This window comes from Mesitornis unicolor, unplaced genomic scaffold (genome assembly GCF_000695765.1).
Source record: "Mesitornis unicolor isolate BGI_N332 unplaced genomic scaffold, ASM69576v1 scaffold16808, whole genome shotgun sequence".
NCBI lineage: Eukaryota > Metazoa > Chordata > Aves > Mesitornithiformes > Mesitornithidae > Mesitornis > Mesitornis unicolor.
Window position 1 is genome coordinate 45944 of NW_010201321.1, and position 26216 is coordinate 72159.

The following is a 26216-nucleotide window of genomic DNA, read 5'->3' on the forward strand; positions in this document are numbered from 1 at the left end:
AAAAGTGACCAAACATATCTTTCCCCTGTTGCTAAAGGGTATAACGAATGACTACCGTAAAACCAAGGCAGGAATTAAGAAAATAATTACTTTTCGCTATCCAGAATCTTCCTTCCTTATTGGAACAACATTCCAATAAAACCTACAAAGGATGCATAGTCCACCATCACAGAGTACAGAATCATTGTCTATTGTACAAAACAAAGGAAAAATAATCACAAAGTGTTCCTAATAAGATCATCAGCAGTCAATGAATGTTCAGCCCATATTTTTAAATTGCACTCATCAATTCACATATGCATATATGGAGCATTCCTGGTATTTCCTACTGACCTAATTTGTAGCCAAACAATGTAATGTGCATTAGTGACAGGACATTGCCAGCTTTCCCAATGACCTTTGCTATGTATAGGAGCTGTCTTCATCTATGTAAACAAAAAACATAATTCATATGTTTTTTTCAAATTTTAATTTTTGTTTTCCAGTGAGTGTAACAAAGCTAGATACTTGGTAATTAAATAAATTGTTCTGAGGATGGATAGATTTAAAAAAAACTAACATCAAAAAATAAAACTCTGTACAGTGGTTTTAAAATATTTTACTTATTTCAAATACATTTTCCTGTCATAACATACAGAGTTTGATGACAGGTGAAATAACTACCCCACTCGTATTTTCTCTACCTGAAAGTCTAAAGGCAAACCTAGACAGATGCTGTCCATAACCCTAACGGAATACTGAATGACTTGCAATGGGCATTCTGAAAATGCCTTTCCCTTTCTATACATATTACCACATTTACTTATATTTTCAATGAACAAAAAATATATGAAGTTTCAGTTGGATCAGTAAGATGAGCACTTTAATTCTGTTCATTTAATTTTTTTCATCTACTTAGGCTTTTCTCCAAATCATTTAAATATATAATCAATTCTGACTTTAAAAAATAAATTTTGTTTGCATAACCAACTTCAGAAAGACTTTTGAATAGTAACACAACTCTAAAACTGCATAAATGGCTTTCGAATTTCTGATACTTTTTTTAAAAAGTGTACTTTTTAAAGAACAAGATGGACTATGCAAGGAAATTATAAACTTACCAAACGGTTGTTATACAATTTAATAAGACATTTATTTCATTCACAATTTTAAGGATTGTGATATTTATAATTTACAGTTAATAATGGTGCTTCAAGGAATACTACAAACCAAAGTAATTATTTTAATAGGTTTGACATTTTTATTGAAGCATATGATTCCAGATCACCTCTTGATTTTTAAGGGAGCAAAGGAACCAGCTTGCAGTAGCTCATGTTGGAGTTTTTAACCCCTAACCAAAGTTTTCATATGCCATTTGGTGGTGATGTCAGGGGTAACACATTTCTCTTAATGTATAGCCCACAGCTGTTAGAGCTTAGCAGTTAGTTTTCAGCAAAGTATTCTTGTCTAGCCCTTAAGTCTAGACTATGGACTTATGAGGTCATGAGAAATAACCTTCCTTCCAGCTAATCACACAGGAAAAAAACCAAATCAAGCAAACAAAACTTGAACCGCCAATCATCTTGAAATTGCTATTTATGCTCTATGAAAATATTTATCAGTGCTTGTTAATATAATATTTTAAAAAGCTTGTTAATATAAAACAACATAGAGGCTGCAGATTTCTAGTTAGTAGTACAGTAATTCTACACGACCATAGTTGCCCTTTCTAGTAGTAAAGATAAATGAGGAATGGCCCTGATAATGTTCAATATAAACCTCGCAAACCTTTAAACTGAAAATTATTATAACTACAAAACTGAATCCAATACAGAATTAACTGGGGAATATTAAGCAAGGCAATTCCAAACCATATGTGCTTGATACATAGCATTAACATACAGATACAACAGATTTTTCACTGTAGGAGAGAAAAAGAAAATATACTTTAAAAAAAAACCCAAAAAGACTTTAACACAGAGCAATAGAATCAAATTCTTTAAAACCAACTAAAAAATAATTTCTTTAGAAATGTTAGTAACAGTAATATGGGAGTTAATGTTATATTTAACCCATAATCAGACCAAAGTCATTGTTTTGGCTTTTTTTTTTAAATTTTCAATTACCTTGCCTTGTCAAATTGAATAAAATACATGTAGAACTTATTTACATCATGTGTCTTCTACATCAGGCCACAAAAAAACCTAAACAAATGTATTTTAAAGAAGTAGGCCTCTTTCCCCTAGGTAGCTCAAAATCTTGGGCTGGTAATATTCTTTTGAGATCAATTTGTTATATTTATCACAAGAAAGGGTTTTCCTAGTACCACAGATTTTGCACACCCAGGGAACTGTTTAGCATTATAACTGATAAACTGAGAAGTAATCAATGCATCCACTTACACAAGCTCAGACTACTGTGGAAGTAAGCTCGTTATGGTCAAAGGCCTGCATTTCTTAATATTTTCATAGTTTGGGATCCTTTAGCAGATATTTTCTTTATAGTTTGGTTGTTTTTTTTGTTTTTTTTTTTTTTTTAAACACTTAACATTACTATTCCAGCTGAGTGCAAATTTGATGCAGGCTATGAACAATGAGAAACAAAGAAAAAAGATCTTCATCAAAATCTTTGACCTACTCACAAGAAGGTGTCTGGCATAACAACTGGCAGAGTCTACAACTAACAAACCCTTTTGGAGAGATGGTATGGACAGGAGGACTTCAAATGTATTCTAAAGCAGAAAAACTTATGTTGCTTATTTAGAGTATCACATACCATATATCTTCTGGATGCCCTGTAAATCATCATTAGGTAGTTTGAAGTTGTCAGTTTCCATATACTGGTAAAATGGAGCCATGATTGCAGTGGGATCATTAGAGTGTTCCAAGCCCAGTGCATGTCCCAGTTCATGCACTGCAACTAGAAACAGATCATTTCCTATGAAGAGAAGAAAGAGGAAAAAAGACCTTTGAAAACATAAGCATAGTAACAGAAATAGGACAAGTAGAGGATTCTGGACTTGAAAGAAATTTTCACTGAATTTGAATTTTACCACATAATGCTTAATAATGAATCATAAGGATAATGTGGTAGCAAAGGCAGCTTTCACTTTTCTTAAACAAGGAAATTATTACTGTGACATATAATACATGATAGTCTTACAGACACCTTAAGTGTAATCCTCTTTAACTGATGCACATGGCTAGCGTAGGGTTCATAACTCATGTCTAGGCTCGTGTGCAATTCCTGACTTGAAGTTGATGTTGTAGTGAACCCGACTGAAAATGCTTGTATCAAGACATAGTTCCAAAAGGAAAATATCTTTGTGTGTGGTAAACTTCACAAACTGAGGACTACCTATTTAGGACAAATCCCACAGGGAACTTAGTCATCTAAGCACTTGTAATCAGATCTCTGCTGGTTATTTGTAGATGCTGTCCATTTATGAATCACCATAACTGAAATCTCAGTGAGGAAAACATGGGTGTTGTGCTATCTTTCACAAAATAGGATGTCCTTATTTATTTTATTGTGCAATTCCCTTATAAATGAAGTTGTTTATTTATTAGAACTTTTTTTTGTAGGTCTAAAAGCTAAAATGACACACTTGTGTTATAAGCTGACTTAGCTGTTTTGTTATTCCCTTCTAAAAATATATATTTTCATTTTTTATTACAGGAGATTAGGCACAACTGAAAGTCTTTTCAATATAATTATGCCACTCCATGAAGCAAACACAAATCAAAGCCAATGGGATTATTTCTATAAAAATTTCAGAGCTGTACCTCTATGGTATTAATTTTGTCTATTTTTATTAATCTAGACTTAGTTCAGCAAATCTTTCTATGACTCTTTTGTATGGATTCTGTCTTCAGACTTTGGAAAAATGTTTTACATCAGGAGAAGGATTCTGGTCACTTGGAGAGGGTCAGATGCAGGATATTGCTCATTTTCACCACCTAGGGATCAGAAAAATTATCCTTTGAAAGTGTATTCCTGTCCCACTGACAAGAGAAGTTTTGTAGATCAGCAGCTTATGCTAAACATCTAACTTTCAGATTGCTGGACCCAAGTGAAAAAGGTGCCACCTACAGTAGGTAGTTTATTGTTGAAAGAGCAGTATAAATAACAAAATACCTATACTGTGGGCTAATAATCATATATCGGAACAAGAAAATGCTCAACATTAACTGCTATCCTATATTCTGTAAATTCTTGGGAGGGTAGACAGTTAATATCTACTGCTAGCACTTGATCTGGAATTCTAAATACTATTATAATAATAATAGTAATAATATTAAAAAGTTGAATTTAGCAAAAAACCCACCATATATGTACTTTGTCACAGAACTTTGAGAACATAGTTGACAGCATTTCAATTTTTCAAGTATCTTCTCTTGTTGACACAAAGAAATAAACTTCCTCCCAAGTATATGTGAAAGCAGAAACACTTGGCAGTAGATGTCTTCATGATGTATGGAGCCATGCTGATGTTTGTAAAATCAATGTTTGATTGAAAGCGTGGAAACAGTTACAGCTAAAACTATGTGCTTAGTTGACAGAGTCTTTTCATGTCTTTCTGATTCTTAATCCAGAAATATAAAAACTAAATGTTCTTGCTCTTCTATTCAGTATAACTGTGCAGAAAAATCATGACTTTCAAAAATTAATGTGACATAATGTGCCTTCAGAAATGAGAAGAGTTTATCCTGTCATTTATAATTATGTGGTTTCCAGATGAAAGATTTTCATCACAATATTTTTTCTTGGATGCAGTTCTTTTTATAGGAAAGCAGATTCACAATGTGCTGATGTAACATGTTTGATAAGCTTGACTGTCCCAGTGAAAAATGCTTTTGATACTTGAATCTGCCCTTCTATGTGCAGTCAGTGCTGATCTTGACATTATCTCATATGAATAATCCACAGTTTCTGTAGCTAACCTCAGCATTGGAAGTGATGCACAGAAGCAACTCTGTAAAGGTTTTGATGCTGCACTCATAATGGAATTATTAATATATTTTTTTAAAATTATAGTCTTATGATGGAAAGATATGAAAGAAGATGTTACTGTAATATAATTATTGTACTGCAACATGTCTCACATTATTTTTCAATTCTTTTATGCAACTTATGAAACTTCAAGTTCAAAGACAGGTTTATTAGAATGAAATATTTCTTTGTCTGGCATTAACTCACATATTTAAGTTGGAACTTTATTTTGCTTTTCAGACTTTGTGAAAGGCAAATTTGTCTCCTATACCTCTGTTTCCTACATCATAATTAAGAATATTAACTAGTCTAGGTCCTATATTAATAATTGTACTAATAATTTGGCCACAATATTTACTGAATTGCTTTCAAATAGTTTTAAATTAATAGTATTTTATTCTACAACTGTTATTAGGGTGGTCAGTATCAGTAGACCAAAGAGTGTTTTACACGTGGTATTCAACCTCTACTGTCTGAGGTAGGAGGTCTGGGAAGTGAACTTGTTACAATTTCTAAAATTTCAAGAAACCACAGTCAATAAATAGTTTTGGAATAGCCTACTGCTTCTCTCTATTTGTGCCAGTTATGCAATGTATGAAGAATCAATACATCCACATAGTAATGGTGAAATAAATAAAAAACACTGTCATCTACTGGCATATCTTCCTTCTGGGATCACAGATAATGAGCACTGGTAGAGCACTTCCAAAGTAATACTTCTAAGTGACAATAGGACTATGTCAGGGAACAGATATTATGCAGGGGGTGGCTCGCTCTTAGTATGTCTTTCTCCCTTTGTCTCTTGGATAGGAGTGATCGTGTAAAAAAAGAAAAAAATATCTATTCAGTATCTGACTGCCACTCTGGATTTAGTCAAAGCCTTTTCCTTTTTCCAAAAAGAAAAAAAGGCAAAAATACCATGAAAAGTAATTTCCACCTCCTGCAATGCAACTTGCAGCCATCAGGGGAGCTATTAAATGTGGTAAAGACAGAGCAGCCCTTGGAGCAAATGGATAGGGAGAAGGTCACAGGAAAGACTTGGGAGAATAATATTCTTGCCTGAGGTGACAGTGATTTAACAGGGAACATATTTTCTACTTTTAGTCAAACAGCCCCATTATTCATAACAATTTCCATCAGGAGTCATGATTGTCTCCAGGGCATCCTGAATTTAAACTGACCCAAATAACTTAGTGCAGTTGAAACTGAGGTTTAAACCAGTTCAAGATGTGTTGTCTGAGACCAATGCAGGTAAGACTTACTACTGTCTTGGTTTCCATCCTTTTTTCTTTGCATACAATTAGACTTCTCCAATTAGGCAACAATTATGCAGTCCCTCTTTGCTTTCAGGAGCAGACTTGCCTTGAGTATCTCAACATTACTCTACTGAGTGCAGAAGGTTAACCCTTGACTGCTCACTCTTCCTCTCCAGGCTACACAGAAGTGTACTTGTGACTACAAGGTCAACAGCAGGCCAACTTCAGTTCCTTGGCCAGTGGTCAGAGTAAGACGAAGGAGCATAAAGACAAGTGAGCACTCATACCAACTCAGGCTAGCTTTGTTGTCATACTGACATTGGATATAATTTTGTAAACATTTTCCATTTCTACCACTGAAGGAGAGAGCCCCAAATTATTTAGTGTTTTAGTATACATTACCTGAGGAGAAATATATATTTCAGACCACTTGGCAAAATGAAGCACCACTGCAAAAGTTTAACAAGTCATTAGTAACAGAGTTAAACTGCATATGACTATGATGACTTAAACTGAAAGTTGACACTGAAGGATATACGATGATGAATATTCATTGTGATAGTCTCAGTTACACCCTGTTGGATTTATCTATAAAGCACTAGATAAATACTGAAAAATATATTTCACAAGTCCAAAACTTTTGCATCTCTTTTCTTGTTTTCTCCATTGGCATGAAGATTGGGAATAGAATAGATATAAGCTCAAAAATATTGTGATTGTTTTTCTTATTTTATCTCAAGTTTTATTTCACAAAGAAAAAAATATATAATGTGCATAAAGAACTAAGACAAAATGATTATTTTTATACTGACATTTTTCTCCAAGGCTATAAACTATTTTAGGCACTAAATCTGCCTGATTTTACAATCACTGCCCAAACTCCATAATATAAATATGTATTAATATATCAAATATTCAACATCCAGCACTGTGGAGCATGGTGCATGGGGAAGCCTTTCCCTGTAGCTAATATATGTGTTATTTTTCATGTCTACAGATAAACAAAGCTAATATGTTTGTCCACAGCAAGCTATTAAGAAACCCTAGTTCTGAAGAAATTAATTCCTGTTTTAAACGGTATGCAAGCTTGATTTATAAAAGCAATACCCTAGTGACATAGGAAGCGATTAATCACTTGGCCATCTTTTTAATGCAGCACTAAATGACACCTCAGGGCATGTCACCTGATTCTTCTCCTTGGCACAAGACAGTAACTGGTACAATACATTGTGAGCTCAAGAGTTGTGCATCATTTAACCACCACATGACCTCAATTTTGAAGACTTTCCCATTCAGAGAAAAACAAAAGATCTAGATACTGAATTTCAAATTGTAAACAAACTAGAAAACCACAAAAAATAATTTATAAATTATTATACAAAAAATATTTATACACTGTTTCTTCCAAACATTACTCTACCTCACTTTTCATGTGATGCTGAGAGATGATTTCAGATTAAATCCATATAAATCCAAAATTAAAATCTGTACAAACAAGACTTTGATTACAGTACCATTATCAACAAGACAGTACCTCAAAGTCAAGCTGACAGTTCAGCAGAAAATATTACATATACACCACTCAGGAATTTGTGTTCAAAGTATTTAAAATTTGCATTTTCATTATTCTGTTCACTTGTACCACTGACTCATCAAACCAATGCTGTCAATCCCAACCTACTGTAAACTTTGGATTAAGAGTCTTACACTGCAGAGCGTACAAAAAAAAATAAAATTAAAATTATACCTTTGTTATTATTTTTCTTTCCAGACAGAACAGAACTTTGAATATGCTATTTCACCAGTCAGTGATAAAAGAAGATTCTTTGTCTCTCTGACCTTATTGCAATACAGCAGAATTGAGCATACATATTACGTATGCACTTACATAAGCATCATATCTGCATATATATGCTATGCAGAGAGTATACATGGACGTAAATATAAATCATAGGCATACTCTTACCCAAATAAAGGTGCCACATTTTCCAGTATATGAAATCATATACAGTTGCTTGTGACATTGCCACTGAAACTCAGTAGCTTGGTGATTATTTTGAAAATAAAGTTTTGCTAAAAGATGGAGCTGAGGTGGTGCAGTAGCTTTGAAAAATGAAACTAATTTTTGAAGCAAAACTAATTTTTTGTGGTTTTAAATAAAAAAAATTAATATATATTGTATATCCATCTTCTGTATCTATTTTGTACATATTGCATTCTAAGCAATAATTTTTTACTAATAAATCTATACATTTAGCCTTTTTTCCAATGTGACAAAAGAGAATGATGTAATTTTTTTTTCACTCTATTATTACATATACTAACATATACACTAAAATCTTTGCAAGTTGACTTACTGATGCATATATACATATGTGCAGACAGAAGGGGAGGTACAGGCAGTTTGTTAGATAAAAAGTATGTACTAATATATTCTATGTATAATTTAGCATACCTACACCCACATGTGTATATTTTTGACAAACGCTGCTATTTAAAAAAGATCAACACATTAGTGTGAAATTTAAACTTGCTTGAAATTCAACAAGGGGATATTCCTATAGGGCAAGACTCTCTTCAGGTGACTCAGTGATCATTGATGAGATATAAGGTGAGTTTAGAGGTGTGTATGTCCTTCCTGGCACTATTCTACTATTTCTGCATATTGTGGGCATAATGTAGAAGGAGTCAGAAGCCTGAAAAAAAACTTATTGGAAAGTAGCTCACACTACTTTTAAATCTGCTTGTACTTTAGAAGGCAAGAACACACAAAAAATAAGAATTTCTTCCTTACTACTTAGATTTAGTCCCAAGTACATTCTGCAACTTTCTAGTAAATTGCTTGAAATTGGAGGAATTAATTACTTAATGTATTCTTAATCTTTTTCTAAAAAAACATGGATGTAAGGATATTTCCACTTTGTTTCTCACAGTTTCAATCACCAGTACCGAAAAATTTTACAAACTATTATGACCAGTAAATCTATACCAACTTCTTCAAAGAGTGAAGCAGCTGGAGATGATCCTAGGGGAGATAAAGAAGACATGAGAGCTTGCTGCTTCCCAAATAGGTGTAAACATGATGGAATGTGATCCTTCTGCAAATACAATGCTTATGGCTTCATTTCATGCTTTGAGAAAACCCTGCTGTGACACTGAAGCTAACAAACTAAGAAAAACTACATTTAAGCTGAATCTTTAGCTCCTGAGATTAACTTCTTTATCACTCAGATCCACTACTGAATTTGAATACTATTCTCAAGTGGCATTTTCTTTCTATTAGTAATAAAGTCATACCAATTAACAGACTAAAAGGTTTTATTTTGGGTCTTTTCATGGTCATAATTACCTAATAATTACTTTAAATAAATTAAATCAAAATTACGATGGAATTTTGCATTGTGCTAGAAAAATCTTCATAAAATCACTTCTCCCAGCAACCTCATACCAATAAGAATATTTTACAGTACAGTGGTAATTCTCATAACATTACAAATTACCAGGTTGCTAAGTAACATTTACGCTATTTTTCCAGTAGTTTCAATTGAATTACAAATTCTGCAAAGACTATAACAGCCTTACTTATACTCTTTCCTATCTTCTCTTTGTTTCTGTTTTTAGTTGTTGCTGTGGGAACAATAAGCTGGAGAAGTATTTAAAACTCCTTTCTGAAGGTTGTGAGAATGAACACATGCTGGGATTGAAGATCTGGATACGTGCATGAAAAGAGGACATATCACACAATTCTCAGTTATCCTCCATGGTCTTGTCCCTGAGGGTCACTCATGTGAAGGGAAGGGACACCTCTCTACCACTCCTGAGTTAAGTGCCAGTCTGGGTGAGAACAGATGTGAAAGGACCTTAATTGTGCGTGAGTCCATACTGAAATCTAATCCTCGCCTTTGACAAAAACAAATACAGGTTTTGTCTTTAAGCCACTCAGCTAAAATGCTGGCATGTTAACACTCTGCCTGCTGTTGTTTTGTCCTGTGTGTCCTACTAGAAGAAAATATGTGTAATTACTAGGAGGAAGGTCAGAGTCACGCTGCCAATATTCACTATAGATGTAACTTGCCATCGGACAGAATTCTGAAAGGGTGCTACAGAAATCACCACAAAAGAATGTAAATAGTATTTAATTTACGTGTAAATCTTGTGTTGGCTCTCTACAGAGATAAATTTTCACCCTGTGTCAGTTAAAATACTACTGAGAGTAATTATATTATCCTCTATCTTAACTCATATTAAAACCACCACAACCAGGTTATTATTCTTACCCTACCAGTTTAAATCTACTTATCATGCATGTGCATATGACTTTAAGATATTTTTAAGAGGAAGTGACATAGTTTTGTATGTATATTTGTGAATTTCACATGAACAGTTCTTCCTTCACTGTTATTTAGCTTGTTCAATACCTGTTAGGAAAAAAAAAAGTCGAGATGGAATTGTCCTAGATTTTTTTTCCTTGGACTGGTGATAAAAGAAGTGGGAATTTTGAATCCTAATTGGCAAAGTGATTAGAACAAGAAAAAAAATCATTAAAACTTCTCTGAGCTGAAAAGCAGATATGTTTTCTAAGAAGTCTGTAGACTTCAAAGGGAGACCTGATCCAAGTGTGTACCATATTCTAAATTGGGACAACTTCAAACTGAGGATCAAATACATGGAGAAAGTGACAGAAAGACAAATCTGCTACTTTGGTTTTACTTTGTTAAAATGTACTCATATGAGATGCTCTGATCTATTAGACAATTTGTGACTATTAGTGGATATATCCATACAGCTGACTGTTTCACTCTAGGTAGAGGAATGACTGTAAGCCTCTAGCAGTCAGAGACAAAACACTGCCAGTTTGGCACTAGTGACTCTTGGCACTTGTTAGCATGGGTAACTCCCTCCCCTGGAGGGGCAGGGCCAAGGATGAAAGATTGTGGAGGGCAGGGCAAAGGGTGCTGGAGAGGCCAAGATGGTGAGGAAGTCAAGCCATCTTCCTGGGCCTCCCAGTAGAGGAAAGCCTATACAAGAGGATGCTTAGAGAGGAAGATGAAGGCAGGTGCTAGATGATCCTGCCAAAGTGCAGAAGAGCCTAGATATGGGAACGCTAGTCAAGGCAGAAGACAACCCTGGCAGACTTTCACTTCTGTGAATTAGGAGCTCAGCAGGACCCCAGCCTGGGGTTACAGCAGTTGGCACAGGCAGGGGGAAGGGACAATGCCAGAGGTCCCATGTTTGATGGCTCCCATCACTGTAAAGCAGAGACCTGGGTGTAGAGTCACTGGGGGCACACTGCTCTCACAGCTGCTCTGCCACATCCCACACCCAGGCAGGTCTGGGACCATTATCTCTTCACTTCTGCCAGCAACCACGGCCAGCCCTCCCAGTAACACAAGTGATTATCAAACACACAAGCCAGCTAAGGACTGACTGTTGGTATGTATTGTAGTTGTTAACTCTTCCTGAAACTCAGGCTCTTAATATTTTTATTGCTTCTACTAGCGCTACTAGCTGGAGTACAGCTAGCAACTTTAATCCCATGTCCCTACCATATCTTCAGTGGTAGGTTTTCTGAATACTCAGTGATAATTCTGTTTCCGCACACTTCCATTGTATCAGTTCCTAAACTGCATCATAAGAAAGGGGCTATGTATGATTCTTAGAAAAGGGAAACGAAAAGTATGTTTACACAATACCGTAATACCAGCTATGCATTCAAAACTTATGTGGTTCAATCAATTTGTGAATAACCATATTTAGATCAATAGGAGAGTGTTTGTCCTGCCACATCAAGAGACAGCCTACACCAGTATTTACCCTTTCTGAGTGCAATACTGAACTGCTCCCAAAACAGGCAACTATGTTGCTGAGACAGATTCCTTTGTACCCCAGTTGGTGCTGCTATTGGAAAGTACTTATCACTTCATTTCTTCTTTAATCTGAAATTGCACATGATTCAACAACACTGGTGGAAGTCAACAAGGTACAGAAAACTGTACCACCAATGTCCATACCCGCAACTTCCACAGCCAGTGATAAGAAACAAGTATTTCAGGACATGATTCACCTAGTTTATCCCAGACACCAACTTTAGAATGCAATAAATCTTACCCAGGAAGGCAATATATCTCTCCTCTATCTCCAAAGAGACTCTATGAGATCAACTCAGATGTAAACATCAACATATGCTCAGATTAATTCCATCCCCTCAAGTCTTCTGGCTTCTGACTTAGGTCTTTTAAGTCAGTGGCAAAACATTAATTATAAAAGTACAGTATAGGACTTAAAAGGACTTAAGTGGTACACGTATAACACAAGGAAGCATTCATAATTGACTTGAACTAGTGACTTAAACCTGTCTGGTACAACAAAACATTTTGCACAAAACAATATTGTTATTTTAACTCAGCTAGTTCTTTTTGATTTTTCTCTTTTCATCTTTTTTCCTAAACTGATATTTTAGCTGCAGATGTTTCCAGGTATTGGTGTTAGCTGCTCAGCACTTTTTGAAACCCAAGCCACTTAGGGAAGGAGTCTAAATATAGATTAAAAACATTTTGGCCTCAAGAACATATGATTTGAGCATTTTTGAAGTGAAGAACTGTCAGGATAAAGCACAAATTATTATCAAGGCTTGAGAACACAGATATTGTAGAAAATCTTTTATTAGTTAGTCATATATTATTCTTAAAAAAGTAATATATAATATTACCTTATATTTTAGGATTATCTTAGGTCTTCTACTTTTGCAACAACAATCCATTAAATTTCTGCCTAATAGATAAATAAGTATGCTATTACTATAAAATTATTGCCTCATTCACTCAGGAGACCATGACAACATCCATAGTAACTGGCAACATGATTTTTTAGATTCCGATTGCCCCTGAAAACAGCAGGGGAAAGGAGAGGGCAGCACAGTAATAATATTCTACAGAACATCTTTCGGAAAAGTCAGATTTCCTATAGCTGCCGTCTTGGTGAAAAAGTCTCCATGAAGTCGTCCTAGCAGCAAGAAGAGACTTAAAGATCTCTGGTCACATGAGAGTTGGAGTGCTAAGCTTGGTGCCTCTTTAAATGACAGAAATGTCATTTTCTGTTTAAAGGGACAATTTGAGGATCATAGAATGTTTCTCTATCTTAAATTATTTCTACTAGCAGATCAGACTGAAAGAAAAAAAAAATAATTTCAAGCCATTAATTCATTGGGTGATTTTTGGTTGTGAACTGATTTCAACTTATTTGCAATAAAAGAGGTGATTTCCTCTTTTCCTAACCCAACACGTTTGAGAGAATGGCTTTTCACAAGCTTTCCATAGCAAGTAATCTTTCAAGTACCTGAAATTCATTGTCTGGTGTGAAATCTTACAGGTCATAAGGTAGTTTCTTTATTATTAGCAAGAGTTTTATTAGTATTTTTAAAAATCATATATTTTAAAGAAATATTGCCTTTTTGTAAGCTGATTTAGAAAAGTTATTTAAAATTCATATGGGATAAGAAAAAAAAGCCCCGCAATAAGTTAAATTATTCCCTTTTATTTTGCTCTTCTCTTATGAAGCTCTCTCAGATTCAGGACTCAAAATCTGCTGAGCTTCTTTCTAAGAAGATGAAAGCTTAAGGTAGGAGCTAGATTTATTTATTTGTTGCGTGTGAGGTGTTACTTTTTTTTCCACAATGTAGCCATGTCTGAAGGGTTGTGAGGTCATAAAAATAATTGTGAAGGGGCTGGCCTACATTTTATGTACTCACTTATACAAAATACATCTGTTTCCCTGAACAAAAAAAGCCTTCTCAATGCTCTTTCTAGCATACTGAAGTAAAAAACCAAACCAAACCAAAACCAAAAACCCAACACAGTTACTTTTAACTTATTAAGAATTTTAGAAGTTTTCAACTAAATTTCCCCATATTAACTCAGTACTCTTTCTGAGTGCTGTTACAATTGTCTGATCAAACAGATTCAGTTTGGGAAGATAAACATATCTTCATTGTTGTATAAACAGCTGTTTGAGACAAAGACATCTTTGAAAAAAAGAATGGCAGTTCTTTTTCTGTGAATGTAAGTGCAATTGTTGCCAAAATTGTCTGCAAGGACCCATTCTGCCTTTCAGCTTGATGTTTCCTTGGCAGTAAAGCTGATGTAACAGACAATGTGAACTTTCCTCATTTATTCCCATGCAAAGTCAGCCAGCTTCATTTTAACACTTCTCATTAGCAGTTTAAGATAGGCTGGCTGATCACAACTGAGGCAGATGGCAAACACAAGTCGTTTGTTCTACTGGCTCTGGTATGTGGGAAATAACCTCCCGTTGCAGTTTGAATGGATAACTGAGTTTGCAACTTCCCTAACTACCCCACATAGGCTTGCAATGATCTATGTTTACCTACATGATAATAGAAGCAATATGCAATTTAGTGTCTCGGGTTACACCGCCATTTTGGTTTATGACCTGCATCATGACCATCTCCATTTGGCAATTAAGCCACAGTGTAAATATCACCTTGCTTTTATAGACACAAAAAGCACAATGAAAGATGCTCAAAACAGTCTACTTTTTCATCGCTTTAAGAATATAATAAAGTCCACCTCCTTGACATATTCCTCAGCCCCTCTTTCAGTTTGCATAATAGTGCACTTGGCAATTTTAGGCCAAGAAGAAATCTGAGAGCATGATATTGCACACTGATAGTCCGTGGGATGTATTAAAAGCAGCCAGCTAAACCCACATCTACAACATGGGGATTCATCCACAAGACTGCTTTCACTGACCGCCAGTGATTAACAGATTTCCCTTTTAAGAACTTGTAAATGAAATGCTTTTCTCAAAGGTGAAAGGGTGTTCCACGAAAGCAAAAAACATCCCCAAAACCAATAAAGCTGAGGTCATTACCTTGCCAGCAGTTAACATTTTCCATCATCTGGCTTCCAGCCAGTACATGGTGCCTAGCAGATGATAGATCCTCTTCTATCTGTACAGCCCTATGTCTACTGGCAGAGTCCTCACGAGGCAGCCAGGGCCATTTCTGGGTTATTTTTAATCACTTTCCATGAAACTGAAAGGGATCTTTCTATTTTCAAGTGTAGCTTTGCATCCTATGCTAATATTTTCAAGGACACATTTTATGCAGCAGACACTGAATGTTTCAGAGTTACCATTTAATGTAAGATCTTGGGATGAGTGGATGTGGAACAGGTGGGCATATGCACACCAAGCAAGTATAATCCATGGAAGGTTTGGGAAGTCTGAGGACAGATTATCCTCTTAAATTCTAGCAGCACAACATGCACTTACTGATGGGGAAAGATTGCTTTGCTTTGCAAATACTGGAAGCCTTGAGGTTTAGCAATAGGAAGTTATTATCTGTGTTAGTTGACTCTTGAATTAAATGGGATTTCAGGAGGAATGGTGAAATGAAAAGAATCAACCATTACTCCATTTGTCTGCAACTTGTAAAGTTCTTTTAAATATTATCCTGGTACCTTCTTCATTGTGCAATGTGATACATGTAATAGTTGAGTTTGACATCTTTTATAATATTGCTAATTCTCTCCTTTTGCACTCAAATAAATTCAGTTTAACACAGAAGTTTTGCTTCCTTAGCCTTACAACTACATCTAAACTAAGTATCTGTAACTCAGCAGGCTAGATCTTTTTATCCTGGAAACAAGATATGACGGAGATCCATAAAATTATGAATGGCATAGATAAAATTATTAGGAAATTACTTTCTCAGAATATGGGAACCGGTGAGCTACCTAAAGTGAATTTATCAATGGCAGGTTCCAAATTCAGAAAGAGGTAGTTTTTCACATCTGCTTAAACTATAGAACACACTGCCACAGGATGTTGTGGATATCAAATGCTTACATGAGTTGAAAAAGAGATTACGCCAATTCATGAAAGGAAATCCCTCAAAGGCTATTAAACACAAAAATACGGCCTGTGGCTCAGAAATTCAATGAGCCACAGATTGCTGGAAGCTAAGAGGGAATATGCAGAGGTTTAGTTGCCATATGTTTGCTCTGCTCTTATAGCCTTCCCTAGCTATCTGTTAATAGCCACAACTGGAGATAGAGTATTTTGTAGGATAACCTTTAATCTGAACCCATGTTGACAATTCTGTGTTTAAAAGTATGTACACAAGTAGACTACAATATAAAGTCAAAGAAGATATTAATCTTTTACATATTTATCCTAGTACAGAACTAGAAAACAAGCATGTGACAACTGCAAGGTCACACTGCTTGGTTACAGACCAAATTTGGAATTAATGAGAGCTTATTAAAAATATATTTAATCAATTAAGAGCACTATGGTTTATTAAAGTAATATGGTAATATCATAATACAGAGCTTCCTTTAATCTGAAATGCTCAGCAGTCTTCAGACCTAACCATAGCACATGACATGAGCATGACTTGAGACACAGAGCTCCCTTAGGAGACTTAGTTTTCACAACTCCACTGGTTCATATTTCCAGCAGCATATATCTCCTGCACCGTGTCAACCACACTGGCAGCCAAAAGAAATTTACAAGTTGATCTATGCAGTTCAGAGATCAGGATTTTCATAAATTTTTCTTGGCTGCCAACACAGTGCCCACAGCAGAATCTATGCACTAACTACAGTCCAAGTACATTACACTAGATACTGTATTTGCATCAGGTCCTAAAAGTTTTTACTTGGCAATCAATAAACAGCATGGTATACAGTAAAAGGTTTGGGTTTTTTCTTTTTATTGCCTGCAAAATTTGAATAATATTTTGAATGCTGGAGAGTTAACCAAAAAATCACTGAGTTCTTGAATTTTTGGGTTTGTTTTCCTGAAAACATAGTTTTGTGTATATACAAATTACAAATATTCCACATGAATGTAAGCACTCTGTGGTAATATTCTTCTTGCATTTAAATGTAACTACATGAAAAACATCTATTATTAGTGTAATGGAGTTTCACTTGACATTACTGTATAGTCTTTGATGGAAGAACTGGTTTCTGCAGAAATTCAGTATGGTACAATAGCTGTCTTGGTAAATTTGCTACAGAGGTAAAAAATAATGCATTTTACTTTGATTTCTATTTCTCTTGCAGATATGAAGATAAGAGTATCAAACTACCATTACTGATCCACTGTGTTAATCTATTGAGAACATGAAGCCAAATATTTTCTGCCACTGGAAGACAGAGTTCTATGGTCATATTTTAGCCAGTAATTGGTACATTAAGCATAATGTCTAACATGCTTGAAATTTAAGCTCCCAAGAAATCCTTGTTTTCCCCAAGAGCTAATTCTAAATCTTGCTCAGTATTTAAAAGCTGCACCTGTGTAAGTAGGTCAATCTTAAATTAATCTAGTTAAAAGTAGTGCACTCTCCATTCAAACTGGTTTAACACTCCCTTAAATAGGCTTAGATGCATTCCATAATTTCCCAGAAAAAATAACTGCTTTAAAAAAGGTTTAAACTAACCTAAATGCATGTAGCAGACAAATGTGAAATCAACTTTGAAAAACCAATGTGATTTGTGAAACAGAGGCAACAGTTTATGCCTTAAGTTAGAGATGTTTACCTTCTGACAGATAACAGAAATATTTTCATACAGTCTCAGGTGAAGAAAGGAAATATATAAATTAAGAAGCCATAAAATATATGATGATATGTATTAGTAATGGATTTTGCTTTCTATTAGAATATAGTGTATATACCTTCCATAATGGACACTTCTCTGAATGTCTTCCTTTCTGTTCGCTCTGCCATAATTTTTAGGATTCCATCTGAGAGCTTTCCTATGTTTAATAGGAATTATGTTTATAATAACTCATGCAATAAATCCAGGGAAAAGAGATTGGTGGAAAATATGTAAGGCAATAGTGACAAAGAACAACAAATACATTGCAGTCATTATTCCCAGCTGACAGGAATAGTCTGTGTTTCATTAAACATGGAGGCAGCAGTGACTATTAACTGTAAAATTCATCACAGTTCTTTATTTATTTCCCTGCCAATATCTGCCAAAATGAAATTTCTGAGAATAGTCACCAGTTAATGAACCTGGCTCTGATGGGCTGGGGTTGCCAGAGGATATCAGAATGTTACACAAACTTGATCCATGAAATGGGCCTTGAGATTTACCAACAGAACTAGTCAAGTTACAAAGATACATTCTAACAAGGAGACAGTCCCTACCCTCACCCCACCTCCCACTTCCTGCTCCCTGGCAGTGAATTTGAATTTTGTCACAGTGACTTGAAATTTGCAATTGAAAAAAACCCTTTGAAAACAGAATTTTGTTGATGATTTTGACAATACAATATTTACAAAATATCGCCATTCTTAGCAAGAAGTCATTGTCCTTTCTGGATTTAGATACATTATTCATTGTCCATAAATCCTGGATTAAAAAAATAAGGTGATATATGTCACCTAACTGTATTGGAGTCATGGGAAAAATGAAATCTCTCCCTAGCCTTAAGACCGGTATATTAAGAGTTCTTCCTTTGACTTTTTTTTTCTCCATTTCTTTTTCTTTCCAGCACTTACATTCAGAAGAAAATAAGGATTTAATTTTTCTCTTAATAGGTGTTGATTTTTCAGGTAGCTAATTGTGTAACTTGATTTTAATCTCCTGTTTATTTTTCTGATTACATCTTTAAGTGTACATATTGGGAAATCTTTCCTGTGATATTCTATTCTTTCTGATTTTCTATTCCTGAACAGTGTTTCACCTTCAATATATGTTTCCTATATCCTCTTCTCATGCCATAGTTGCCAAGTGTTACCAGAATGAACTCAGTTTTAACTGACATTGCCTGGAAGCACAAGGTACTTCATAAAATACATGAAGAAACCATCCTTTCCCAAATAATTTACAAACCTAAGACTCTCATCTCACATTGAAGCCTGGATAGGCACACAATAAAGGAAGTGGGACCTACTATAGGTGAAGAGTCCTACTCTCACAGAACAACTTGAAAAGTAGATGTCCTAAATGCACAAGTGGAACATGAAAGCTGACTGGAGGAACGGTCCAGTCCAATGCATACAAACACTTCTTCCCTACCTTGCAAAAAACGCTAAACACCTTTTATCCTCTAGTATATGCCTCCTTCCCTAGCAAAATAAATTCTGTCCTTGTTTCCATTGGTCCCCTGTGACAGCAAGTTTCTTGTTCTTGTTTCTGGTCAATATTTCTGACATCACCCGCAGCTCCATGGAAGCAAATTCAGAGAAAAGATCTCTACAGCTCAGCTGAAGTTAAGGTACCAGCTTTACTCTGCTTACAGAGTATTATGAAAGCAAAGAAATACACCATTTTAGAGAGCCTGCAAGTATTAAATTGTACGACGTGAGATTTTTTCCTGGAGCGATAGGCCCATTAGTTTTTACTCCCACAAAAAAAAGCCTTATTCATCTTTCAGAATGTGAGAACAGTCAAAACACAGATCTCTTCCACAGAATGTGAATCAGGTGGAAGGCCAACAGGGCAGATATCACAGTAGGAGTCTGCTATAGACCACCCAACCAGGATCAAAAGGCAGATTAAATATTCTATAAGCAGCTGGGAGAAGTCTCACAATCACTAGCCTTTGTTCTTGTGAGGGACTTCAACTTACCAGATATCTGCTGGAAATACAATATAGCAGAGAGGAAAGTCTAGGAGGTTCCTGAACGGTGTGGAAGACAACTTTCTGACACAGCTGGTGAGTAAGCCAACTAGGGAAGGTGCCCCGCTGGACCTGTTTTATGTGAGTAGAGAAGGACTTGTGGGTGGAGGCCATCTTTGGAATAGTGATCATAAGATAAGAGTTTTCGATTCTTGGAGAAGTAAGGAGGGAGATCAGCAGAACTGCTATCTTAGAGTTCAGGAGGTCAGGCTTTGGCCTGTTTAGGAGACTGGTTGACAGAGTACCTTGGGAGGCAGCCCTGAAGGGAAAAGGAGTCCAGGAAGTATGAACTTTCTTCAAGAAGGAAATCTTAAAGGCACAGGAATGAATCATCCCCATGTGCCAAAAAAATCCAGTGGGAAAGAAGACAGGCCTGGCTGAACAGAAAGCTTTGGCTGGAACTCAGGAAAAAACAGGAGAGCTTACGACCTTTGGAAGAAGGGGTAGGCAACTCAGGAGGACTACAGGGATGTTGTGAGGTTATGCAGGGAGGAAAATAGAAGGGCCAAAGCCCAACTAGAACGTAATCTGGCTACTACTGTAAAAGACAACAAAAAATGCTTCTATAAATACATTAGCAACAAACAAAGGGCTAAGGAGAATCTCTATCCTTTATTGAATGCAGTGGGAAACATAATGACAAAGACTCAGGTACTTAATGCTTTCTTTGCCTCAGTCTTTAGTAGTAAGAACGGTTGTAGCCCCCTGAGCTGGAAGACAGGGACAGGGAGCCGAATCAAGTCCCCATAATCCAAGGGCTAGTGACCTGCTACATCACTTATACACGTACAAGTCTATGGGGCTGGATGGGATGCATTTGGGTACTGAGGGAGCTGGCAAAAAGGCTCAACAAGCCACTTTCTCTCATTTATCAGCAGTCTGGGAAAACTGGTGAGGTTTGGTGGCTGGTTGCAAGTGCAGCTCCACAGGGCTCAGTATTGGGGCCAGTTCTGTTCAATAACTTTATAAATGACATGGACGAGGGAATCAAGTGCACCCTCAGTAAGTTTGCAGATGACACCAAGTTGGGCAGGAGTATTGATCTGCTTGATGGTAGGAAGGCTCTACAGAGGGATCTGAGCAGTCTGGATCAATGGGTCTTGCACTTGGGTCACGACAACCCTATGCAACACTACAGGCTTGGGGAAGAGCATCTGGAAGGCTGCCAGACAGAAAAGGACCTGGGGGTGTTGACTGACAGGTGTCCAAGAAGGCCAATAGGCATCCTGGCTTGTATAAGAAAGTGTGGCTAGCAGGAGCAGGGAAGTGATTGTCCCCCTGTACTCAGCACTGGTAAGGCCACACCTCAAATACTGTGTTCAGTTTTGGGCTCCTCATTACAGGAAAGACATTGAGAAGCCAGAGCATGTACAAAGAAGGGCAACAAAGCTGGTGAGGGGTGTAAAGCACAAGTCTTATGAGCAGCAGCTGAGGGTATTAGGGTTGTTTACCCTGGAGGAAAGGACATTCAGGGGAGACCTTTCCACTCCTGAAAGGAGGTTGTATTGAGGTGGGTGTCGGTCTCTCTTCCCAAGTAACAAGCAACAGGACAGGAGGAAAAGGCATCAAGTTGTAACAGGGGAGGTTTAGATTGGATATTAGGAATTTTTTTTTCAGCAAAAGGGTTGTCAAGCATTGGACAGGCTGCCCAGGGAAGTGGTTACGTTACCATCCCTGAAGGTATTCAAAAGACATGCAGATGTGGCACTTAGGGATACGCTTTACTGATGGGCTTAGCAGTGCTAAGTTAATGATTGGACTTGATGATCTTACAAGTCTTTTCCAACCTAAATGATTATATGATTCTGTGATTCTATGACTGATAAGATAGGTCTGGAATCCACAAAAACATACCATTGAAGTGAGAACAACGGAAAGCAGCACTGCACTGCAAAGATGATGTGTTTCTATTGGAACTGTCCTTTCAGACTAGAACACTAGTAAAATCAATAAAAATACAGGAAAATCAAGCAAAAATTATAGGGGAAAAAAAAAGCAAACCCAAAACCTAAAGTATGAAGACACTGTAATTAACTAGTCAGGATAAATTACCTTAGGAAAAAAAGGACAATAGTTTATAAAAGCATTTCAGGAAGCTGTTTGTCTTTTCTGAGGTAGACAGTATGCAAATGGTTTTCATTAGAAGAACAGTACAAAGTGGAGAATGAGGCTAGTACTTTTCAAGACTATCTTATATTTGCATTTTTGCTACTAAATAGCCAAGTTGGTCCATACTTTTCAATTTGCTCTGCAATAATAGAATAGGAATCAGAAAATCAGTCCTTTCGGGTGAGTGTTAATTTAAAAATAAAAATAAATCACCAAACCTTTTCCCCTTCTATTGGATTTCTAATAAAAGTACATGAAGTTGACTATTGCACTATTGGAGCAATGAACCTTAAATAAAATGACACTCACCTGGGAAAAATTACTCATAGCTAAGATCATAAATATATTTTTCAACCTTCTGCTTTTCAGTGATCTGAGACTGAGCTCAAGATGATAGGGAGCCTAAGAGAGCTGTAAGTCTTTTCTTCCTGTCAATCCCAAATGGCATGCTTGTCTTCTTTTTCCACCCAGAAATTTTTTCCAGTCACAAAAGAAAATCTGGATGCTCCTTCAGGATTCCTAGACATAAGCTAATGCAGTAACATCATCAGCAGAACTTGGCCTGCCTGATAACTGGAAGTCACCAATCAGACAAATAGGGACTCTGCCTGTATGGATCAACTGCACATACATTGCTATTTCTAGAGTTACAAAGACATAAGGCTTTTCTCTAGACAATACCTGTGAATTAAGATCCATGGTTCATACTATCAAATCAATGAAACTAGGAGTTACCAAAATTATTCAGAAAACTTGCATTGGTAAGATATTTATTTTAATTTTCATGTAATTTGCACAAATTTTCCAGTCATAAGATAGCCTTAGTTTTCTACCTTGACTATTTCATCCTAAAAGGAATATGTCTCCCTCAAAAAAGTACATATGAGCACAACAAAGTTCATAAGTTGTTAAATTTGCAGAATAAATTTCCAGTGATACCTATTAAACCCCCACGATAAAGGCAGCAAAACTTTGTTATAATAAAAGTTCAATGTTCTAGGATACATAAAAGCATATTTTTTGTGATAGCATCATTTTACTTTCACTTGACTTTTTTTCCTTCAAAATATCTTAAAATTCATTAAAAAAAGCATAGCTTTTGAAAACTGGTCTATAAAACTCAACCACATGAAGGCATACAAAGACATTAGTGACCTTCTGCACTCTGGAAATTATTTAGGTTAAGGAAGGAAGAGATAGCCAGAATTTTGCACACTTTCATAGAAACTAGAAGTATCCATACGCAGAATCGCTCCAAAAGAGTTATCACATTTTAAATTGACACCTTGACTTCAAGGTACATATGCCTGTAGATTTTCCTGAGTGCTTGAAGTAATAGCTCCAAAACCACAGAACATTATGTGCAGTGTTGGTCTCCCACTGAGGCCCACAGAAACACCCTAATTTAGCCTCACAATGCTGTGACTGACTGTGTACCTGCACTGCACAAACAGATGACTCCCACTGTTGGTTCATTGAGATAATTTATGAAAAGGGCAAATATAAGCAGTGCAATACCACAGATTCTGCTCCAGTAAGAATCTAGGGCTTGATCCACAAGAAATAAGCTTCTTGAACCCATTCTGCTACTAACGGCTTTCACTGCTTTTGCTTCATTGACCCTGGCACAGCAGAATTATTGCCCCATTAGAACAGTCACAATACTGTATTTATACTCCTGAAATATTAACTTAAAGCTTTTTAGCAAACTCCAGGCTATAAATACTGCTACATAAAAAGTTCTGAATTTTACTTGTAAGATCTCAGGTGAGAAAGGGAAAGGAAAGGAATTAGCTAAAGCCTCTCATTGTTCACAAATTCAGTGTAACATTGAAATACAACAGTTTTGCACTTCTTATCAGTTATCTTCTTTTGTATGCCAGAAACATCCTTTTTGTGCATCTGTGCATCCTCTTTTGTGCATCATTGTTTGCTGAAGAGACTCTCTCAAACTCTGTGTAACTGGCTTAGAGAGATCTACTAGGTCAACTGAGGCTGCTTGGAACCAAAACCTGTCAAAGCATGAAAGCATCAAACACATAATATGTCTACAAAAAAACCTCTTTTAGATACTGTTCTGCAGAGAAGCAAAGGTGAGCTTTAATTTAGGTTTCCTAGATAATGGCAGTAAACTTGTCACATGAATTTTGAGCTCAGCAAATAGTCTTTCTTTAGGGGCAGATTATAGTTCTGTGAAAAGTAACTTTAAAAAGTATCTTTAATCTTGATTTAGTGAATTTTATATCACTATATAGCACTATGCAGTCACTTATTTTACTATGGGGAATGTACAACTTAAATATATTGGAATTATTGTTGGAACTAACAATTCCAAAAGACATTCAAAAGTCATTTGGAAACATTAACTCTATTCTTGGAATGGCATCTTCAAGAGTTGACATTAAATGCTGTCACCGCATCACCATACATAAAAACTGAAGAAGGCTAGGTTTCATGTACATAGGTATTCACTGTATTGGTGAGTAGTCTCAGTTGTTCTTAACCTCTCTTACATCACTGCTAAAAAACATTCCACATTTTCCCTAAGCCTAAATAATATCTATATGGCAAATACTTTCAAAGTCATTAATATGCAAATATTCAATAGTACAGTGCTTGAATGAACACAAAGTTTCCTAATAAGAATTCAATGTTTTTCAAGAGAAATGCATTTTCATTCTGTAGCTTACATTTATACAGAAACTTTTATGCCTCAGATTCTAGTAGACTGATCAACTGAAGATAATTCAAAAGTAATGTGAACTTGGGAAAGAAAGTTATGCAACTTTAGGAAAAAGGAAGCATGGAAAGAGTTGTTAGGTGAAAATTCATGCCATTTATTTTTTTTTTAAACTGAAATCTTTTCTTACCATCATGATTTGGATTTCCCAAAGTCCACGGCTCATCTGAGTCAAAATGAGTGTCTCCCCCAATTCCTGGCCCAGGGAAATATGCATGAGCCAAAAATCCTCCCTCCCCATCAAAGGGAGAACTGTCTCCATGAAAACCTGATGCAAAAATGATTGTAATATCCACATCCCTCTTCCCATTTTCTAATTCAATATAAGGAACTTCTTCAAATGTTAGAGGAGTTACATTCTGCCACACATCGAAGGCACGGCGAATGGCTTTACGAGTTTCAGCATCACCTACTTTTGGAGTGACGTTCTTTATGCTGAAAGAAACAAAGAAACATTAAAGAGATTAAATTTGACAGAGTGTTAAGTGACACCACTCACATCCATTTTCCCCTAATTATTAAAAGCACAGTGCTTCAAAGAAAACATGCAGGTCTGGCATTATATCATCAAAATACTCTTCTATTTTTAAACAAGCTGGTGCAAAATTATTGTGTCAATCTATGTGGACCTTTCTGCTAGAACTTATTATATGTTAGCTAGGTTACTCTCAGTAGTAAAAAAATCTTATTTTTAGAAGATTAAATATATTTTAAAATTAAAAATTCCTAACAGTGGGATAACCAGATTAATCAACCACTGACTGTTTACCTCCTGGACCACAATTAGAATCCATCGCAGCGAAAGAACGGTACGTCATTTCTGATCAAAAGAAAAATGTTTCCAGTTAAATGAAGTTTTAACTTCCTAGTGAGTCCATTAACAAGAGCTGAACTCCACACTGTGACCACCAACCAGTATTCACAAAGCCTTAGAAACAGTTCTTGTTGCATTTGTAACTGGATAGATTATTCCTTATCAGAAATAGAGCCTTTTGATGTCAATACAGACAAAGATGTCCTTTTATGATCTGATTACTTCTATAAATCTTGCATAAAACTGTAAAATTTCTCAGAGAAATAATTTTATAGAAGACAATTGTGTTAATTCAGAAATATATATTTAAACAGAATGGCAATAATCAATTTTAGACATATCCAATTTCCTCCATCACTTTTACTCAATTCATATGGCCAGCAAAAACTCTGTTAGGCTTGTGTCTGTTCTGAAACTGCTGCAATCAGATATTCTTCATTCATTTGACATGTGCTTGATTGGATGTCCAGCACAAGTTTCAGAAATTATGTAGTTCTACAGTATATGTAAGATTTATGTAAGTTTTCACAGCATGGTGTGTTAATGGAGAACAAAAATATTTTCATGAATAAACCTGGAATGATTGATTTGTTTGGTGCATTAAATGTGCTTGATTATATGGTATTGTAAGTTTATATAAATGGAAATAAATCTTTCAAGTCTA

The 26216-nt window shown here is 35.9% G+C and overlaps 1 protein-coding gene across 1 annotated transcript in view; it reads right to left on the reverse strand.

Annotated features, from left to right (window-relative positions):
- Nucleotides 1-25532, reverse strand: part of MMP16 (matrix metallopeptidase 16 (membrane-inserted)) — a 71465-nt gene extending 45933 nt beyond the window's left edge. The window contains exons 1-3 of the mRNA XM_010190032.1: nt 25508-25532; nt 24869-25180; nt 2755-2916 (exon numbers count right to left, since the gene is read on the reverse strand). Of these exons, the coding sequence (XP_010188334.1) occupies nt 2755-2916; nt 24869-25180; nt 25508-25532 (499 nt within the window). The remainder of the gene's footprint in view (nt 1-2754; nt 2917-24868; nt 25181-25507) is intronic.
- Nucleotides 25533-26216: the final 684 nt, after the last annotated feature.